Here is an 18,625-nt window from a genome sequence, read left to right as displayed (position 1 = left end):
CCCCCTGCATTCCCCCTTTAATGTACTAGTTTTCCTCTGCGAATTGTATGGATTTGGGACCACGTAGGCCTGTGCCTTTTGCCCTAAAATCTAAGATCAATCGATAAAGACGTTTATAACCTAGGATTTAGTAATAATATTTCGAGAAGAAACCCCAAACTAATCGGATTAAAACAAAATAATGTGAATATAACCGCAAACGCATCCGTCGGAGCAACATTGAAGCGTACGTACATTGTAATGTTAAGCCTTTGCATCCGCCCAAACTTTAGCCTAATTAATTAGGAAGGAAGCCAGGGATTTCCTTCTAAATCTAATTAATATATAAATATCCATGAATATTTTGAAGAAAATATGCCATACTACGATTTATCCGCGTCTGAAAAATACTTAATATCCTTTGAAAAGTCTACTTTTTGTACTCAAAGTTAAGTCTCTCTAGTTCGTGCTTTGGTCCTTTGGACAAGAACTGTTAACAAAATTAAAGACAAATAGGCATAGCTATTAAACTATCGAAGATAAATTATGATAATACTAAAGTGCGCGCTCTTTCACGTGTAAAAAAACTGTAAATGATAGCGACAGCATGTCATTTCTGAGTAACTTCAAAAAAATATTCCATATCGGGGGAGGGGCTGGTGGATCAGATGCCAAAAGAAAGAAAGTTCATCACAGTATAAGATTTGATGAAAATCCTGAGGATTTTTGGGAACTAGTTAGTGAAATTGGCGATGGTGCCTTTGGAAAAGTGTATAAAGTAAGTATTGAAAGGCTATTACAAGTCAAAAATGTTAAGCCTAACGTGACTTAATATACATAGGCTCAAAACAGAGAAACGGGGAAACTAGCTGCGGCAAAGGTTTGCGAATTAAAAGGGGAGGATGAGTTAGAGGACTTTTTGGTAGAAATCGACATATTATCCGAATGCAAGCATCCGAACATTGTAGAACTTATTGAAGCATTTTTTTACGAAGGAAAACTATGGGTAAACGTCAAAATTATGATATAATTTTGGGTATTTGTATCTGGTATTATAAATTCATAAATAATATCATGTTTTATGATTCTAGATGCTCATAGAGTTCTGCGGAGGAGGCGCTGTAGACAGCATAATGGTCGATTTAGAAAAAGCTTTAACAGAACCTCAGATAAAATACCTTTGTAGAGAAATTTGCCGCGGTTTGGAGTTTCTACATAAATGTAAAATAATTCATAGGGATATGAAAGCGGGAAATATTCTATTGACTCTGGATGGTGGAGTTAAAATTGGTACTAAATAACCCAGAAAGAAAAAAAAACACTACAGAAATTAACTAAAACTATTGGTTTTTAGCCGATTTTGGTGTTTCAGCCAAAAACAAATCAACCCTTCAAAAAAGGGACTCCTTTATTGGCACGCCTTATTGGATGGCTCCTGAAGTTGTCCTTTGTGAAACATTTCGCGATAATCCTTACGATTATAAAGCCGATATATGGAGTTTAGGAATCACCCTGATAGAATTTGCTCAAACTGAGCCACCTAATCACGAAATGAATCCTGTTAGAGTACTTTTAAAAATTCAAAAATCCGATCCTCCCTCTTTGGATGAACCCTCCAGATGGTTTGTGATTAAATTTAATTGGGATGATAATTTAAAAACACTTTACTTATAAATAAGTTGATTTAGGACCAAGGAATTTCGTGATTTCATTTCTCAGTGCCTCATTAAAGACCCTCAACAAAGACCAGACGCAACTACTTTGCTCAATGTATAAATAAATTCAATTTACTAAAAATTAGCCTTATTCCTGATCAGCGCCACCTACCCATAGCGGCGACTTTGAGAACTACTGTAAGCGGCAAGCCAATCAGATGTCGCTAAAATCTGGTGACGTCACTGACTGGCACTCTCGGTGGGGGTCTTACCAAAAATGACGTCACCAAATTTTAGCGACATCTGATTGGCTTGCCGATTACAGTAGTTCTCAAAGTCACCGCTATGGGTAGATGGCGCTGATCAGGAATAACGCTAATTAGCCAGGATTTTAAAACAAAAACCCTGATATCTGGTCATTACTGATAAATTTATTTATTTATTTATATTATATTAAAAAAACTAGCATTCATTTATCAATGGCCCAATTGACAGTAAACCAATACGTGAGCTTATCAGTGAATACAGGGCTGAAATTGTCGAGGAAGTTACGGAAGAAGTGGATGATGATGTGAGCAATTTAGTTCCTCTAACATTGGTGGCTAAAATCTGTCTTAATTAAGCTAGCTAATTAGCTATCCTGTGAAAGCTATTTTAGTCTGTCAAAACCCATTCTCTTTAAATCCTTCTCTTTTGTTTCCTGTTTATTAAAATTCTCATTACCACTTTGTGCTGCGTTTGTCAGCTCAGGCTGAAGAAACGGGTACGTTATTGCTAAACCTTTCCATTTTCCAACACCTGCCACTGGCTTTTTAAAAAAATTAGTCTTCAAGTTTGTGTCCCAAAAGAGTAATTAATGGGAAAGGTCAGGTAACGTAACATTATGCCTTAAAAGATCGGCCTTTTTCTAAATATAAGAGGAATTAAATATTAAAAAGAAATTAAATTATTAGCATTTAATTAGTCTTAAAAAAAAAAAACGTGGTCTACTTGGCCGCCATTGATGGAATCCTTACGCGCGTGATCGAGTGGGCTATGCAATCAGAGAGAATTTAGAAGGGGAGTGGAAGGGGTGGTTTGGAATGTAGCGCAACGTCGTCTGCTAAACGTTATCTAGGCAGGTCGATTTCCGGTATGATGCGTTTGTAATTGTAACAGAGAGATTTTAGAACATGTGACCAGAAACTCGCCTACCCCAAAAAGCTCAACGCGACATCTTGTTTGGGCGTCATCACGTTTAATAGAGTCAAAGGGGGGGTCTTCCACTCCCCTTCTAAATTCTCTCTGATGCAATAGTTACTCTTACCCATGTCCGGAAATAAGCACATGACAAACTGGACACTGCTGAATAAAATTTTTAAATGTCCCATATTTTTTTGAAAAACAAAGGGGGTCACTGGACATTTGACCAATAATGCTTCCAAAGTTTTGATAGCTTTACTACGAAGATGCGAATCTATTTTTGAACACATGTCCTATATGAAATTTTTCTTATTTCCGTCCCTGCCCTTAGCTCTCTTGGCCTATGAGAATTCAACCAATCCCGTTAGGGGTGGCTATCACACGTCACTAAAGCAATGGCGGCGCAGTAGTCCACGTTTTAAGACTAATTAAATGCTAATTATTTATTAATAAGAGATCATTTATTTGGTTTTTATAATTTTTTCTTTTATATTTAGAAAAAGGCCGTTCTTTTAAGCTATAATCTGTTATGTTATCCAAACTTTTTCTTTTCACATGTTGAACTTTGGCTAACTTATCTTTGCTTTAAACTTCACTAATTGAACTCTTACGGCGTCAATAATTTATAAAAAATGTTTGACATTGCGGGATAAGGAGTTGACGTCAATTTTCAAGATTTATAACTGTTTTATAATTAATAATGAAACTGTAGGAAGTTGGGCAAGTGGATGTATCTCGTGCTTCACAGCTGAGTGTCGACAGCGAGCTGGCCGCAGATAGCGTTTCTGTCGCTAGCGAACCTGTGGGGGAAACCAACAAGGAGTTGGATGTGTTAGAAACTCCAAAAGGTATTCTATAATATACCTTTAGGACTAAACAATTAATGTTAATTGATTATGATTGCTTTTAAAAGCAGGAAGCAAAGAAAAATTAGTATTAGTCCCCGAAACAGTGTCCACCCCGGTGGCTGTCGCGACGCCCGTAGCGAAACCAGAAAAAGAAAATACGATTCCTCAGAGTAGTAGTAAAAAAGCACCCGCTCCTCCCCCACCCATTCAGATTCCATCCCCGGAAGTTACTCCTGTTTCTCAACCTCACGAAACGACTCCCATTGCCCCTCAACCACCTCAACCTCCACCACCACCACCACCAATACCAATACCTTCCCAAAAGAAATTCCCCGCCCCCAAGACGCCAGTTGAAAAGGTTTTGGAAAAAGCGGTGGATGTACCAATCCCAATCCCAATTCCAATGGTTGATAAGATTGAGGAACAAAAAACTGTTCTTAAAGAAGAAGAAGATAAGAAAGACATTGCTGAAGCCGGTCACATTAAGGACGAGTATGTATTGGGTGGTTAATTAGCGGTCTTATTCCTGATCAGCGCCACCTAGCCATAGCGGCGACTTTGAGAACTACTGTAAGCGGCAAGCCAATCAGATGTCGCTAAAATCTGGTGACGTCACTGACTGGCACTCTCGGGTCTTACCAAAAATGACGTCACCAGATTTTAGCGACATCTGATTGGCTTGCCGCTTACAGTAGTTCTCAAAGTCACCGCTATGGGTAGATGGCGCTGATCAGGAATAAGGCTAATTGGCCATATGTCTAATCAGCGCCACTAGCGGATGGTCTGAAAACTACTCCCATAGAGACTAGGTATATTTAAGAGGGTTTGCAGAATTTCCGTCAGATGGCGCGGCGTTCGAGCCACCTGGCGGAAATTCTGCAAACCCTCTTAAATATACCTAGTCTCTATGGGAGTAGTTCTCAGACCATCCGCTAGTGGCGCTGATTAGACATATGTCCAATTGCGAATTGGTAAGGGTTTATTGACCTTTTAATTAATTAACTTTAGGGCATTACCTTTACCTAAAAGCATAATTAATGATTCTGCTGCTCAAAGCCATAGAGTGATTCAAGATGGTGAAGTAGTTATTATTTCTGGTAAGTATTGTACTTGTACTTGTCAGTCAGAGTGCAGGGTAAGTATCTTCTATTTGCTACAGAGTCATCTCTACTGGATGAAGAACAAGAACCGGATGACCAACCATTTGCAAAGTCAACTCCTGGTTTGGAAGATGAAGGTTTTGAAGATGGTACCGCGGAAGCGGTTAATTTGTTAGTAGGCGATAATTTAACGACGCCCTTGTCTCCAAAAGTGTCTTCAGAGTAGGCTTTAACTCGTGATTTACGAACAAACGAATGTTTCATTGTCTGACCCGAATATTTTTATAGTAAAAACTGGTCCACTGGTCAAGCGGAAGTTACAGTTTCATCCAATCATAGCTTTTTAGAGATAGGTGACGCTGATGACCTTGATAGAAGGTTACCCCTTTCGAATGACGCTTCATCCATATTGGCTGATACTAGCCACGTTTCAATTGTGACTGTCGGAGATGAACTTGTTGAAGTTAAAGACTCTTCCATCGCCCTGGATGGAACGACGACATTAGCCAGTGACGTCGATGAACACGAGTCCTTTGATGACGCGAAAAATATTTCATTTTCTGGTTCCAAATTGAAACCTTTAATAGAAGATGAAGAAGTTGTAGTGATTCAACAGGGGACTAATGGTTCTTCCGTTTGGTTAACGGGACCAGAGGGTGTTGAAGTGAATCATCCTTCTACACACCTACTTTCTAACAATTCGGACATTGTGACCAATCCAGATTTGCTTAAAGAATTGGTGGTTTCTGGTAAGTTTGTCCAAGGAAACAATCGCCCTCTCTCTCTCTCTCTCCCTCTCTCTCTCCCCCCCCCTCTCTCTCCCTCTCTCTCCCTCCCTCTCTCTCTCCCCTCTCTCTCCCTCTCTCTCTCCCCTCTCCCTCCCTCTCTCTCCCCCCTCTCTCTCTCCCCCTCTCCCCTCTCCCTCTCTCCCCCTCTCCCCCCTCTCTCTCCCTCCCTCTCCCTCTCCCCCTCTCTCCCTCTCTCCCCCTCTCCCCCCTCTCTCCCCCTCTCCCCCCTCTCTCTCCCTCCCTCTCCCTCTCTCCCTCTCTCCCCCTCTCTCCCCTCTCTCTCTCTCTCCCCTCTCTCTCTCTCCCTCTCTCTCCCTCTCTCTCTCTCCCCTCTCTCTCCCCCTCTCGCCCTCTCTCCCTCTCCCTCTCTCTCTCCCCCTCTCTCTCTCCTCTCTCTCTCTCGCTCTCGCTCTCTCCCCTCTCTCCCTCCCTCCCTCTCTTTCTCTCTCTCTCTCTCTCTCTCTCTCTCTCTCTGAACGCCAACGAAATCGTCTTTAAAGGTAAAGTGTTAGAAGAAAAGCAAAGTCCAGATGGCTCTTCAGTCAAAACCTTCAGTAGTGGCGGTTCATCAAATGATGAGAAGCCAAAAATTAAAGTTAACGTCAACCTGAAAAAGGACCCGTCCATTATCACCTCTGAAATGACAATCGTTCAGGACGGGGAAGGAGACGATTCTAGTCCACCTACCGGTACTCCTCCGCCCCGTGACACCGTCCATAGCAACGTGCCAAAAACAAAGGAACAGCTCCGAATGGAAAAATCCAAAAATAAAACATCTAGACCCGAAGGTTTGTTTCGTAACTTAACATTGATGAATAAACAACATTACGTAACTGGATGGACAAAATAACGTCTTATTTACAGGAAGTGATAACGAGAGCGTGTCAACATTGGGCAGCACCGGAAGTAGTGATAAAGAAAATCAAATTAAAGCCGAGGAAAATGGCGAAAATGGTGGTCATAGTGTAATTCTCAGAAGGAAATCGGATAATAATGGCGCCGTGACAACGGGTGTAGCTGGAAGGACGACCCAAGCGAATATCGCGAAAAAGGCCGTGGGAGCTCATAATGTCTCTCAGAAAAAGACTCTAAAACGAACGAGAAAGTACGTCATTGATGGCGTCGTCGTCACTACAACAACCAGTAAAGTCATATACGGTGACGAAGATAAACAACCCAAAGAAGAACATATTGTTAGGAAACAAGAACTGAGAGACCTGAGATTGATACAGAAGCAAGAGATAAAACAGTTCCAGGATTTGGATCTAAAGGCTCAATTTGCCCGAGAACAACAAGAAAAACGCTTTGATCAAGAAATGACTGTAAGTTATTACTATTAGTATTACTTTTATTAGTATTATTATTACTAGCTGTTATTCCCGCGACGTCGCTCGCGTGTAATAAGAACTTCCATCAAAATGATAGAAAGAATGGGTATAGTTTTACTGATGACTAATATTTTTGTAGCACCCTAGGAGCGAATTAAGGCACTCGGCGTTGCCCGTCAGCCCGTCGGGATGCATTTTTTTATTACTTTTCACGCGGACATTATTCCATAAAGAAGGGTTTTTTAGTTTTTGGCCATCATTTAAATTTAAAAAGATGGCAACAAATCGAACCCAAAACCCCATTCAGCACGTCTATAGGTTAAAGGAAACCAGTGTACTAAATATCTGCGAAATCGGTTGAAACGCGCGGACTTTGTTGCATAGAGAAAAGTTTTTACATTTCTGGGCGCCATTTTTTAAGATGGCGGCGGATTGGGGGAAAAATCTTTCTTAGTACGCGCCTACTACTTACGAGTAACGTTCCTGCAAATTTTCAGCCTTCTAGGGCAAGCGGTTTGGGCTGGGCGTTGATTATCAGTCAGTCTGTCAGTCAGGACTTTGATTTATATAGATATAGATTACTCTTACTAGTATTATTATTATTACTCTTACTAGTATTATTATTATTACTCTTACTAGTATTATTATTATTACTCTTACTAGTATTATTATTATTACTCTTACTAGTATTATTATTATTACTCTTACTAGTATTATTATTATTACTCTTACTAGTATTATTATTATTACTCTTACTAGTATTATTATTATTACTCTTACTAGTATTATTATTATTACTCTTACTAGTATTATTATTATTACTCTTACTAGTATTATTATTATTACTCTTACTAGTATTATTATTATTATTAAATTGTACGCGTAATGTAATTGTCACTTTTAGACTCTTCTAAGAAATTACGAAACTGACGTTGAAGCTCTCAATCGAACTCAAAAACAAATGGTAGAAAAAGCCGAACAACAACAAGACATGGAATTGAAATTCGCCTCCAAGAAGATTCGATATGACCAAGAACGTGATTTGCGTCAATTTCGAGAAGGACTTAGAAATGAACTAAAACTTCTCAAACAGGAAGTTGAAATGATGCCAAAGGATAAAAGGAAAGATGTTTTCCGCGTTAGAAAAGATAAATTGGATATGGAACACGCCGAGAAGGTCAGTTCACTTCCAGTCTTACGATTCAGAATCAAAAGACTTGTTACAAAATGATTTTTGACTTATAGGAACGCGCCTTTTTGGAAAAACTGAATGAAAACCACGAATTATCGTTAAAAAGGCTAACGGATTCGCATCGGGAAAAGATTGCGCTTTTGGAACGACAATTCTTGCAGCAAAAACAGCAATTAATGCGCAAAAGAGAAGCGACAGTCTGGGAATTAGAAGAACGTCACATGCACGAGAAACATCAACTTTCCAAAAGACAATTGAAGGATATCTTCTTTTTACAAAGACATCAAATGTTAATACGTCACGAAAAAGTAGGCTTAACCATTAAATTTGTTATTTAATCCCGACTGTCTTTAATTTATAACGGTTTTAATAGGAATTGGAACAAGTTCGCGCCATGAACAATCACAAGGAAGAGGAATTACTTAAACGTCAAGCCATCGAGAAGCGTCAATGGCCAAAACGAATTCGTTCCGAGATGAAAACGCGGGAATTAATGTTCCGAGAGAGTTTGAGAATTAGCGTGGCTAATTTACCGGAATCTCCCGAACAGGAACGAGAAAAGATTAGAAAGTTTCAAGAAGGTGAAAAGAAAAGGTACAGAGCCGAACAACAAAGACAAGAATTGAAACATAAAAGACAGTTGGAGGAGTTGAAGGCCGCCGCCGACAGCATGTTGAAAGAAATGGAACAAATGCAGGTACGCTGTCGCAATTATTATATTACCAACAGTAATTTTAACCTTGGATTAAATTTAATCTTAATTTTATTGATCTGTTTAGAATGAAAAACGCAAAATGCTGATGGAACACGAGACCATGAAACTGAAACGTTTGGATGAGGAACATTCGAGTGAATTGCGTGAATGGAAGGCGAATTTGAAGCCACGGAAACAGGTAAATAATAATCGTTGACTTTATTAATTAAATTCGTTTTAAACTGGTTTAAATAGTTTAATTACGCGACTGATATTTATTACAATTACTCGGCCGAGGTTGAATGAATTTCGGGCTAATTACGCGGCCGAGGTTGAATGAATTTCGGGCTAATTACTCGGCCGAGGTTGAATGAATTTCGGGCTAATTACTCGGCCGAGGTTGAATGAATTTCGGGCTAATTACTCGGCCGAGGTTGAATGAATTTCGGGCTAATTACTCGGCCGAGGTTGAATGAATTTCGGGCTAATTACTCGGCCGAGGTTGAATGAATTTCGGGCTAATTACTCGGCCGAGGTTGAATGAATTTCGGGATAACGACGCGGCCGAGGTTGAATGAATTTCGGGCTAATTACTCGGCCGAGGTTGAATGAATTTCGGGCTAACAACGCGGCCGAGGTTGAATGAATTTCGGGCTAACGACGCGGCCGGTTTATATCGAAAGTCGGGCTAATTACGCGGCCGGTTTATATTGAAAGTCGGGCTAATTACGCGGCCGGTTTATATCGAAAGTCGGGCTAATTACGCCCCCGATTTATATTGAAATTCGGGCTAATTACGCCCCCGATTTATATTGAAATTCGGGCTTATTACGCCCCCGATTTATATCGAAAGTCGGGCTAATTACGCCCCCGATTTATATCGAAAGTCGGGCTAATTACGCCCCCGATTATGATCGAAAGTCGGGCTAATTACGCCCCCGATTATGATCGAAAGTCGGGCTAATTACGCCCCCGATTTATATCGAAAGTCGGGCTAATTACGCCCCCGATTATGATCGAAAGTCGGGCTAATTACGCCCCCGATTATGATCGAAAGTCGGGCTAATTACGCCCCCGATTATGATCGAAAGTCGGGCTAATTACGCCCCCGATTATGATCGAAAGTCGGGCTAATTACGCCCCCGATTTATATTGAAATTCGGGCTAATTACGCCCCCGATTTATATTGAAATTCGGGCTAATTACGCCCCCGATTTATATCGAAATTCGGGCTAATTACGCCCCCGATTTATATCGAAATTCGGGCTAATTACGCCCCCGATTTATATCGAAATTCGGGCTAATTACGCCCCCGATTTATATTGATTTCAATTCCAAATGCTAACAGAGGCTAGAAGAGGAGTTTATCCGTCAGCGTGAGGAACAAGAGAAATTTTACGGTCCATTGGGTAGTGTCTCTTCTATGCTACACGATTACGCGGAACCTGATTCTCTAGAAAGCCCTAAAACACCGGAAACCCCGGGTTCCGATATAAGTTTCCCCCCAAATTTCATGTAATATATATACATATACATATTCCTACTTAGACTAAAACTAAAACTAAAACCAAACAAAAATTAAAGAAATTAGGCTTAGCAAATAGAAATTTACGAAAGCCACCACCTGTAAAATAAAAAAAAGAAGCAAATTAAACCCAGATACCTAGCAACCAAGGCTTAGAGTAGAAAAGATAAAAAAATAGTTTTTAGTTTTATTACGCAGTGCCTATTAATAATCTTTATTTAAGAAAAAACGAACATTGTTTTTATTTTATTAATAATTTGACCACGCCCCCGAAACCCCTTCTTTCCCCCCCTCTCCACCCCGTTTCATCTTGTCAATCGAAACCAAGGAGTATAGATAAGTGTAGTAGTATTCTTTATTACCCCTTTAAAATCAATAATTACGAAAGAGCAGCCGATGAGCGTTAAGAAATGAAGGAGCTCTATGCAAATGAGGTGGTTTATTGGATTATTATTGTAAGAAAGTGTTGTTTTTAAACCTTCCCGATGACTTAATTATATTAAGTTATGCATGAATATTAATTATTATTAAAAATAGATCATTATTAAGAAACGGTTTTAACGTTTCGTATGGATCGATTTGAAAAAAAAAATAATAATAAAATTGCTCTCTGATAATAAATTTATTGTATATCTAAGAAAAAGAACCTAATTATAATTTCTTTGTAAAACGTGTTAAAAAAAAAAACAATTTTCTTTACAGTGTTTGTTTGTTTGTTTGTTACTTTGTTTTTGTTTTTCTATTGTATTTTTCTCTCCATTTTTATGATCAGAAAGAAATTGAACCAAGAAAAATAAGTGCTTTATAGATTAAAAAAAAAAGATAAACATTTATCGTAAACATAACCAAACTTCTTTAGAATTATTTTCAGCGAATTTGATATTTTACGTTTTGCTGTATTATATAGTAAACATTCCTGAGATTAAAAAGAAAGAAATTTAAGTTTGGTAAATTTTGTCAAGTTAATTTAATAAATATTAATTAAGATACAGGGTGTTTCTGGTAAGTCTGTAAATAAGGTTAGTATTTACTTCAGTTATTCCGACTCGTAGACCACACAGTATAGTACCCCTCCCTCCAACACGTAACGAACATTTTAAATTATCTTATTGGCTCCTCACTTAAATTACGTTTTGATGACGTTGCTGACGGGGACGGCGAAAAAAAATACGTAATTCCTTTTTACCTCTGTCGCTATGACCCTCCCGCCTCTTCTTTCATACCCCCTCCCCCCTTCGTCCCGTTAAAGGGGGGTCCGGGTCTGGGACTTTGACGCGCGCCCACATTACTCTGTTCTCCATTCCTACTTCTAAAATTAAATCTATCCCTGGTCAAAAATGTTAATTTCTATTAGAAATTAAATTAGAAATCATTGTCTTTCAGTTTCATAATTAAATTTAAGGGGTCATATATAAAATACTCTAGACAATCTTAACTTGAAAACAGTATCCAGGACCGCATGCGCAGTTTAAAGGTTGGTACGTGTGTAGACGGTGGTATAAGTGTTCAAGAAACAATTCTAAGAAAGTATGTTCATATTTTTATTTAAACGATTCCAAAACGCGTTAGTTAATTTAAACACAGTTAGTTTGATCGGTATCAACTAATTTTTGGATCAAATAATCCAAATCTCTGTGTTGATCGAAGTAGTTTTGTACTTCAGACTCGGCTGCCTGAGGCAAGACACGTGTTCGTGAAAGAACCCATAAAATGGCTGCAAATAAAAGTTTAAATTAGGTCAAAAATCTTGTCTGCTATTAAACATTTAAGCAAATTTACAATAATTCGCCATTCCTAAGTCAGTGCAGGATAAAACGATAGCGTAGCTCTTGTAGTCTGACGCGATGACAACGTATGGAGCCGGCATTGGAGCTTTTGAAGTAAAAGAATGTGATGTTAGAAATAATTAAAATATGTGGTCAAGAAAAGGGCAGCTCGATAATTGATTGACGCGACCTTTCTCGTAAACCTCAGAACTTGGGGAGAGAAAAGGAGAGATTTCTTACCAACTGGGAAGGTGACCAAAAGTCTTGCGGGTTCGTTTACAGGGTCGGGTACGGTAGCTTCCCCAAGAATATCTTGAATGGTTCCACTGTAATGTCAGGTCAAACCGGGTCAAATTTCAGATTAAAATACATTAGTCGTAATTATTAAAGATGAAATAAAATCATGGATCTTATAAAGCCTATCGGTTATGGGGAAAACTAGGGGACATTAGAACTATACTATATCAAGGTCACTTTGAATTTCACAGCTGAGTAGGTGCAAGGGATGAGGAAATAAATGACTTTTTCTTTGCCTGTCATTTTTAAAATTACGAAAATGAGAAATTAGATTCGTTTAAACTGTCACCAACTTCGCTTGTTGCCCTTTATTTTCGACAGAAATTTTTCCGGCGGCGATGGCAGTGTAATTAGCTTGGACACATTTCAAACCTTCTTGAAAAGCTGCTGGAGTGTTACGGATTTCGTACCAGACACCGGCGTACTAAAGGCAGAAAGAAAAATAAATCGCGTCTAGTTTCAATTTTAATTAATTAACGAATACCGAAGGTATTAAAATTCGATTTATCAACTAATTACTTGAGCTAATTCGAAAGGGTTCTTGGGTTGAACGCTAGCTGGACAACCACCTAAGTGTACTTCGCATTTGGCAAGAGCCAAAAACGAGCAAAGAACCGCCAGAGATTTAACTATTGAAGATACCATGGCTGCAGCTGTCTTGTAAGTTAATTGTGCCTAATTGAATCGAATCCACGCTTTTATAGTCAGAAAATGAGTCCACCCCCAATAAATTATCTTATCACCTTCAATGTTAGATAATACCATAAATATATACTTAATCTCAGGTGATTATATTTGGCTTACATAAGTATTTATATAAATTTTGTTATAAAATATTTATATAACTCTGTACTTTTATGTGGATTTTAATTGCGACATGGACAAATAACATTCTTATGTAACAGGATGCCAATATTGATTGAGCAAATTTCGGGTTGGTTACTCGACAGAAATTGATTAAAAATTAGTAGGGGAATTGAAATTAGAATTATTTTACTCGAAAGTGATTAAAATTAGAGGTTATGATTCTACCATATGAAGGTCATTCAAAATTTCACAGAAAACACTGGGGTCACTTAAAATTAATTATTCCCCCCCCCCCCAGCTATCGCGGCTCTCTGTCCAGGACTTAGTTGTGTAGGTATCCAATATGAATGATAGCATTAAATACTCAACAAACAAACAATTCAAAGAAAGTACTTTATTTTTATTGAAACAATTCCAATCGCGTTTAACCGCAGTTAGTTTGATCGGTATCAGCTAGTTTCTTAACCAAATAATCCAAATCTTTGTGTTGAGTGAAGTAACGTTGTACTTCAGATTCGGCTGCTTGGGGCAAGACACGTGTTCGTGAAAGAACCCACATAATGGCTGCAAAGAAAGGGTTATCAACATTATCGCCTCAAAAATGTACTACGTCGCCGTTAAAACTCATTAGCAATTACAGTAATTAGCAAAAAATAAGTCAGTGCAGGATAGGACTATGGCGTAGTTCTTGTAGTCAGTGGCTATGACAGCGTATGGAGCCGGAAATGGAGCTATCGAAAGAAAAAAGAGGAACAGTGGTGAAATTGTGACAATGTTCTTTGTAGAGCTCAGTACCGGAAGTTGGGAAATAAGGGACAAATCTTACCAACGGGGAAGGTGACCAAAAGTTTAGCGGGGGCGTTTATAGGATCGGGTACGGTTGCTTCTCCCAGAATACCGTCAATGGATCCACTGTAAAACGAGGTCAAATCGGGTCAAATTTCAGTTACAAATACTTTAGTTTTCTTTTATTAAATACGAAATGAAAGCATGGATGTTATAGACCCTATAATGACAATCTAAATTTTAAGGAGCGTTTAAACTAAATTAATATTCCCCTAAACCATTCCTATGCTGGCTGTTCTCGGGTTACAAGAAATTACTTCGAAGAACTACAAGGACAGCGATGAAATGAATTAAATTAGAGTTAACTTAGTACACACTCTGCTTTTTGCCCTTTGTTTTCGACAGAAATCTTTTCCGCCGCGATGGCAGTGTAATTAGCTTGGACGCATTTTAAACCGGTTTGGAAAAATGCTGGGGTATTGCGGATTTGGTACCAAACACCGGCGTACTAAAGATTACGTTTTTAATTAATTAACAAACACTCTCATTAATAATCCATTAATTACTTGAGCCAAGTCGAAAGGATTCTTGGGTTGAACGCTAGCTGGACAACCACCGAAGCGTAATTCGCATTTGGCAAGAGCCAAAAAAGCGCAAATAACAGCGAGTGATTTAACTACCGAAGATACCATGACTGCGGTTGATAGGACTTGTATCTATAAAACCCTTGCTTTTATAGTCTGGACCCCAACAATATATATATGGCCTTGTATTCTTGATAATAATTAGCTGTCGCCGATGACAACTATTTATATATATATATTGTCACATAAATGTATTCATTTGATGACAAGTACCTCTGGATTTTTCGCCTTTTTAATCGCGTCATGGGAATTATGTCTCGCGTAACAGGACGTTGGATTGAAGATAAAATTCGCTTTGTCATTAAATTGTTCATTCCTAAAACGAGACCGAATAATTTCCCTGGAGAAATTTGTTCCTAGGAAATCTCGAAATGCACCTGCAGAATTTTATCTATTTCTTTTTATATATATTGAAGTCGTTTATACTGTATAATACAATCTTGGAAGGTTCAGTATTTTAGACACAGTTTACCTTGCTTTAGAGTTAAATCAAGACTGCAAACTAAATTTCTTTGTATCTAATCGAAAATCCCTGAAATTCTTTTGGGTGAAAAAGTTCAAAAAACGAAAGCTGTCTTAGTCTTAGTTATAAATGTCCTTGACCAAACAAACCATGAATCCTAAGCCTCGTGCGTTTAAGTTTATCCCCACGATTTATATATCCACATAAAGTTTTCCAAACTTCCGTTGGCTTTAGAAGACCCAAGCAAGTAAAGTTTACGTCATGGCTATTGTCATAAATCTCAACTACAAAGTTGAGAAACGCCCTTGGGAGTTAAACCAAGGAATGTCTGAAGAAAGTATAGGTCTACTCCTTTCCAGGAACACCTTAGGGATCTATAATTCTGAAGGTTGACAACAAACAAACCCTCCTTAGTTTTTTCCTCCAATGTCTGAAAGAACTTTTCCTAAACTTTTAGATTTGCTTCGCCGGACATTAAGCTAGCTGCGAGAGAAAAGGTCAACCAACAAAAAATAAGATTGTAACATAATTAAAGAAACGGTATTTCTTTAACACAACTTTGATATAGTTCAAGAGACTGTGTTTTTAGAGCGTAAAAAATTCATTCAATTCCTTATATCGAATACAAAAGTTTTTTTAGGAAAATAAAAATCATCTAAACAAAAAGATTTTAGGCCTATTCGTGCAGAAATAGGTCTATTCCTTTAATTTAGGCAACCGAAAGTGGCGTAAACGCCTTTTTATTATGCTTGGATAAAAGCCATATATAAGAGTTAGTAATTCAATTAACGCCAACCAACGTTAAACAGAGAAGTTTTCATTAAGTTCTGAGTGTAGTTTAACTTAATTGCTTTTATATATATAGTCACGATGTACGGCGGTGGTGTAGTTTTACTGCTTTTGGTAACATTTGTCAAGTCTTCGGAAAGCGCTTCTGCCTTCACCGCCATAAACGGATTAGTTAACGGACAACATAACATCGGATTAACTACCTTGGTTACGTCAGTCGATACTAATTTTATCCCTCAACTCGGTGTCTTTCGAGCTTTAAGAGACGGGGTTTATTTCTTCATTTTCAGCGCGTTATCGGCTGAAAACGTTGGTTTTAGGTAAGCCTATTATTACGTAATTTTATAACCTATTTCTGACACAAATAACTATTTTAGAATTTCTTTGCGTAAGAATGGTCAACCGGTTGTAACCGGATTCGCTGATAGTCAAGGTTTCAACACGGCGACACTGTCCTGCGTTGTCCATATGAGACGAGGTGAACTAATGTACCCCTACCTGGAGGAAGGTGGATTGTACGAATCGGAGAAGAGAGATAGAAGTTACACCACGTTCACCGGATTCGAGCTATTTTCATTTGATGGTAACGTTCTTCAAGGTGAGGGACAATTTTTCGAAACCTCAGCCGGAGGTCAAACGTCATTCCTAGCCAGTGGTGACGACAACAAGAACAAGACGTCGCCGTTATTCGTCAATCTACCAGTGGCAGATCCAAATGATAACATTCAACAGTTGGTACAACAGGAATTAGGGAAAACGTCCAAAGGGAATGATTAATTATTTAAAGTTAAGTAATATTCTTTGAAATTTATTTATTTGTACCAGTTTTAAATGGAAATTTTAGTAACTTTAAATTAAATTAATTCGTGTTTACGCTACAGTCATTTCCTAGACTAATTATTTTAAAAGCATACCAAAGTATAATTCCCTTAACGCTCGCTTAATATTCTATTCACAAAATGGAAAGCCCTAATACAGGATTAAATACGGCAATCTCCTAGAGAACCCATGGGTTTTTTTTCTTCGATATTAAAAGTTATTCAAAAGCTCGTAATGTAGTGAGTGTATGAAGAATGCTTCTTAGCAAAGGCAAATATGAGTATCAGAAAGTGTGACACTAGCAAGCATGTTGTTAATACTTTCTGTTGTCACGTATTCAACTTGAATCACACGTCTCACTTTTTGTAAATTTGTATTTGTTATCGGAGAGTTCTTCTTAGCTTATTTACTCAATTACGTACACTGTAAAAAAAAGGGGTCGGAAACGCACCTTTAAAGGTGTTTTCTTCCCCCACAGGAGACGCACCCTTTTAGGTACATATTCGCACCCCATATTTAGGGTGTTTATAAATACCCTAGTATATGGGGTGTTTTTAAATACCCTAAGGTGCTTAATAGAACCCTTAAAGGAATTTAACTGGACCTCAGAAATTCTGCTTAGGGTGTGAAAAAATACCCTTTCATCTTTTAAGGGTGCGAATCGAAACCAAATATGGTATTTACCTGTACCTGATAAATTCGGTTGGGGGGTTCGAAAAAATACCCTTTCAATTGTTGGGGTGTGAATTGAAACTATTTATGGTATTTAAATGTACCTGATGAATTCTGTTATGGGATGGAAATTGAAACCAAATGCATTGACCTGTACCTGAAAAATTCCCCCTGGGGTGCAAGAAATGGCATTTCGGCCATTTACGGGTACTAACAAATATAAAATTTGCTGTGAAAGGTTTAATTATTATCATACATGGTTCTTTCTTATAGTAGAAAAATGTGGTTCACTGGTGTGAAAACTTTGGCACTTTTGTGTGACTAAATCGCTACGTAATATATATTACACAAGAAGTAATAAATTAACTTTTACATAAAGTCTTTAATTCGAGGTTCAGAGACAACAGTGTTATAATTCATTAAAAATAGTGAAATGACATAGACCGCGAAATTCAAAACCAAAAACTTTAAATCATTTAAAAATGCAACAAAACTAGTATACAATCAGAACGTCACTTCGCAATTTTTCGGTTTCTTCGTTATCTGCGATGGAGTACTTCTCAGAGGCAAGTTACGCTCACCATCGGCTTTATTAATCACCCGTTCTATAGCTGTTCTGTGACAAAATGGTGACAAGTCTTAAAAACCTTGCTTGGCACTTTCTATCCATTATCTACGCCATTTGTATCTCTATCCATACTGAAATATTATCCACAGAAGTTGTATTATAATTCTCATATATCCACCACTATGTTTATAAGGAATTAATGAATAGCCATGCCTAAATCTACACGCAAAAAGAATTAAAAATTACTTGTTCGTTATTTGATTTAATCTTTTAATCATAAATTATAGTCTGATTTATTATTCATGGGCTCACGGCTTTTATTGAGACGTTGAAACTTCTCGAAGAAAACTTAAGTCAAGAATCAAAATGGTTCACATCCGCATTGGCATCAGGGCTACGGAGGCGTATCTTCAAATGTCCACGCGGTTAGAAGTAGGCAACCTAAACCCCAGCAAAATGAACCCAAACTAAAAAAAAACACGAATGGCTAAAAGTGCGCCTCTTTTTATGGTAGAAAGAAACTAAAGATAATAATTTTTTGGAAAAGGTGGCAATGAACAAGCTAATTAGCGATAATTTGGAAAGGTATCAATAATTAGGGGTAAAAACATATTCTATTTAGTAAAATTTTGGAAAAGGGGAAATTTATTCAGTTGATAAAACTTGATAATAACAAAAACAGGCGCACATTTAGCCGCTCATAAAAAACCTAGCCAAAACGTA

The 18,625-nt window shown here is 38.0% G+C and overlaps 4 protein-coding genes and 1 long non-coding RNA gene across 11 annotated transcripts; 2 read left to right on the top strand and 3 right to left on the bottom strand.

The window, feature by feature from the left end:
• The first annotated feature begins 45 nt into the window (after positions 1 to 45).
• On the top strand, positions 46 to 11,243 carry Slik (Sterile20-like kinase). Of its 3 annotated transcripts, none has more exons than XM_089846410.1 (18): positions 46 to 757; positions 821 to 985; positions 1,071 to 1,269; positions 1,334 to 1,601; positions 1,668 to 1,749; positions 2,101 to 2,205; positions 3,529 to 3,664; positions 3,733 to 4,156; positions 4,673 to 4,761; positions 4,824 to 4,986; positions 5,053 to 5,513; positions 6,053 to 6,340; positions 6,417 to 6,874; positions 7,785 to 8,057; positions 8,126 to 8,380; positions 8,446 to 8,769; positions 8,852 to 8,965; positions 10,115 to 11,243. In XM_089846410.1, the coding sequence occupies exons 1-18, from the start codon at positions 587 to 589 to the stop codon at positions 10,283 to 10,285; spliced, it is 4,146 nt and encodes a 1,381-aa protein (XP_089702536.1). In that variant the 5' UTR covers positions 46 to 586; the 3' UTR covers positions 10,286 to 11,243. The 3 variants fall into 3 exon arrangements, with proteins under 3 accessions (XP_089702536.1, XP_089702537.1, XP_089702535.1); XM_089846411.1 differs by having other exon boundaries at positions 3,730 to 4,156; positions 4,694 to 4,761; XM_089846409.1 differs by having other exon boundaries at positions 47 to 757; positions 3,730 to 4,156.
• Positions 11,244 to 11,835: 592 nt separating this feature from the next.
• LOC149654771 (apolipoprotein D-like) lies at positions 11,836 to 13,006 on the bottom strand. Its single transcript, XM_089846407.1, has 5 exons — positions 12,874 to 13,006; positions 12,648 to 12,778; positions 12,298 to 12,383; positions 12,071 to 12,163; positions 11,836 to 12,005 (listed from the first exon to the last, which is right to left on the bottom strand). The coding sequence occupies exons 1-5, from the start codon at positions 12,997 to 12,999 to the stop codon at positions 11,866 to 11,868; spliced, it is 576 nt and encodes a 191-aa protein (XP_089702533.1). The 5' UTR covers positions 13,000 to 13,006; the 3' UTR covers positions 11,836 to 11,865.
• Positions 12,879 to 17,078, top strand: LOC149654769 (cerebellin-1-like). Of its 5 annotated transcripts, XM_089846402.1 has the most exons (4): positions 14,864 to 15,442; positions 15,512 to 15,594; positions 15,920 to 16,163; positions 16,221 to 17,078. In XM_089846402.1, the coding sequence occupies exons 3-4, from the start codon at positions 15,925 to 15,927 to the stop codon at positions 16,618 to 16,620; spliced, it is 639 nt and encodes a 212-aa protein (XP_089702528.1). In that variant the 5' UTR covers positions 14,864 to 15,442; positions 15,512 to 15,594; positions 15,920 to 15,924; the 3' UTR covers positions 16,621 to 17,078. The 5 variants fall into 5 exon arrangements, with proteins under 5 accessions (XP_089702531.1, XP_089702528.1, XP_089702527.1 ...); XM_089846405.1 differs by lacking the exons at positions 14,864 to 15,442; positions 15,512 to 15,594 and adding an exon at positions 12,879 to 13,014; XM_089846401.1 differs by having other exon boundaries at positions 14,864 to 15,594.
• LOC149654770 (apolipoprotein D-like) lies at positions 13,541 to 14,639 on the bottom strand. The gene is made up of 5 exons (XM_089846408.1): positions 14,514 to 14,639; positions 14,325 to 14,455; positions 13,988 to 14,073; positions 13,800 to 13,892; positions 13,541 to 13,725 (listed from the first exon to the last, which is right to left on the bottom strand). Exons 1-5 carry the CDS (start codon positions 14,637 to 14,639, stop codon positions 13,586 to 13,588), a joined length of 576 nt encoding a protein of 191 aa, XP_089702534.1. The 3' UTR covers positions 13,541 to 13,585.
• A 623-nt stretch (positions 17,079 to 17,701) lies between the features above and the next one.
• Positions 17,702 to 18,262, bottom strand: LOC149654768 (uncharacterized). The gene is made up of 2 exons (XR_016370443.1): positions 18,215 to 18,262; positions 17,702 to 18,121 (listed from the first exon to the last, which is right to left on the bottom strand). It is a non-coding gene; the product is annotated as an uncharacterized LOC149654768 (long non-coding RNA).
• Positions 18,263 to 18,625: the final 363 nt, after the last annotated feature.

Source organism: Phalangium opilio, unplaced genomic scaffold (assembly GCF_054372755.1).
Source record: "Phalangium opilio isolate 3A_F unplaced genomic scaffold, DU_Popi_V2 ptg000079l_1, whole genome shotgun sequence".
NCBI classification, from domain to species: domain Eukaryota; kingdom Metazoa; phylum Arthropoda; class Arachnida; order Opiliones; family Phalangiidae; genus Phalangium; species Phalangium opilio.
This window is presented reverse-complemented; position numbering and strand designations above follow the sequence as displayed.

What these genes read in the sequence shown, in the direction of transcription:
- LOC149654770 (XM_089846408.1), bottom strand. Translation starts at nt 14,639, where the DNA reads ATGGTATCTTCGGTAGTTAAATCACTCGCTGTTATTTGCGCTTTTTTG. An exon ending in ATCCTTTCGACTTGGCTCAA is followed by an intron (nt 14,456 to 14,513) that starts GTAATTAATGGA and finishes CGTAATCTTTAG; the next exon opens with TACGCCGGTGTTTGGTACCA. An exon ending in AACAAAGGGCAAAAAGCAGA is followed by an intron (nt 14,074 to 14,324) that starts GTGTGTACTAAG and finishes CTCGTTTTACAG; the next exon opens with TGGATCCATTGACGGTATTC.
- LOC149654769 (XM_089846405.1), top strand. Translation starts at nt 15,925, where the DNA reads ATGTACGGCGGTGGTGTAGTTTTACTGCTTTTGGTAACATTTGTCAAG. An exon ending in GCTGAAAACGTTGGTTTTAG is followed by an intron (nt 16,164 to 16,220) that starts GTAAGCCTATTA and finishes TAACTATTTTAG; the next exon opens with AATTTCTTTGCGTAAGAATG.
- LOC149654771 (XM_089846407.1), bottom strand. Translation starts at nt 12,999, where the DNA reads ATGGTATCTTCAATAGTTAAATCTCTGGCGGTTCTTTGCTCGTTTTTG. An exon ending in AATAAAGGGCAACAAGCGAA is followed by an intron (nt 12,384 to 12,647) that starts GTTGGTGACAGT and finishes CTGACATTACAG; the next exon opens with TGGAACCATTCAAGATATTC. An exon ending in CTTAGGAATGGCGAATTATT is followed by an intron (nt 12,006 to 12,070) that starts GTAAATTTGCTT and finishes TTTTATTTGCAG; the next exon opens with CCATTTTATGGGTTCTTTCA.
- Slik (XM_089846409.1), top strand. Translation starts at nt 587, where the DNA reads ATGTCATTTCTGAGTAACTTCAAAAAAATATTCCATATCGGGGGAGGG. An exon ending in CGGAAGAAGTGGATGATGAT is followed by an intron (nt 2,206 to 3,528) that starts GTGAGCAATTTA and finishes ATGAAACTGTAG; the next exon opens with GAAGTTGGGCAAGTGGATGT. An exon ending in ATATGGAACACGCCGAGAAG is followed by an intron (nt 8,058 to 8,125) that starts GTCAGTTCACTT and finishes TTTGACTTATAG; the next exon opens with GAACGCGCCTTTTTGGAAAA.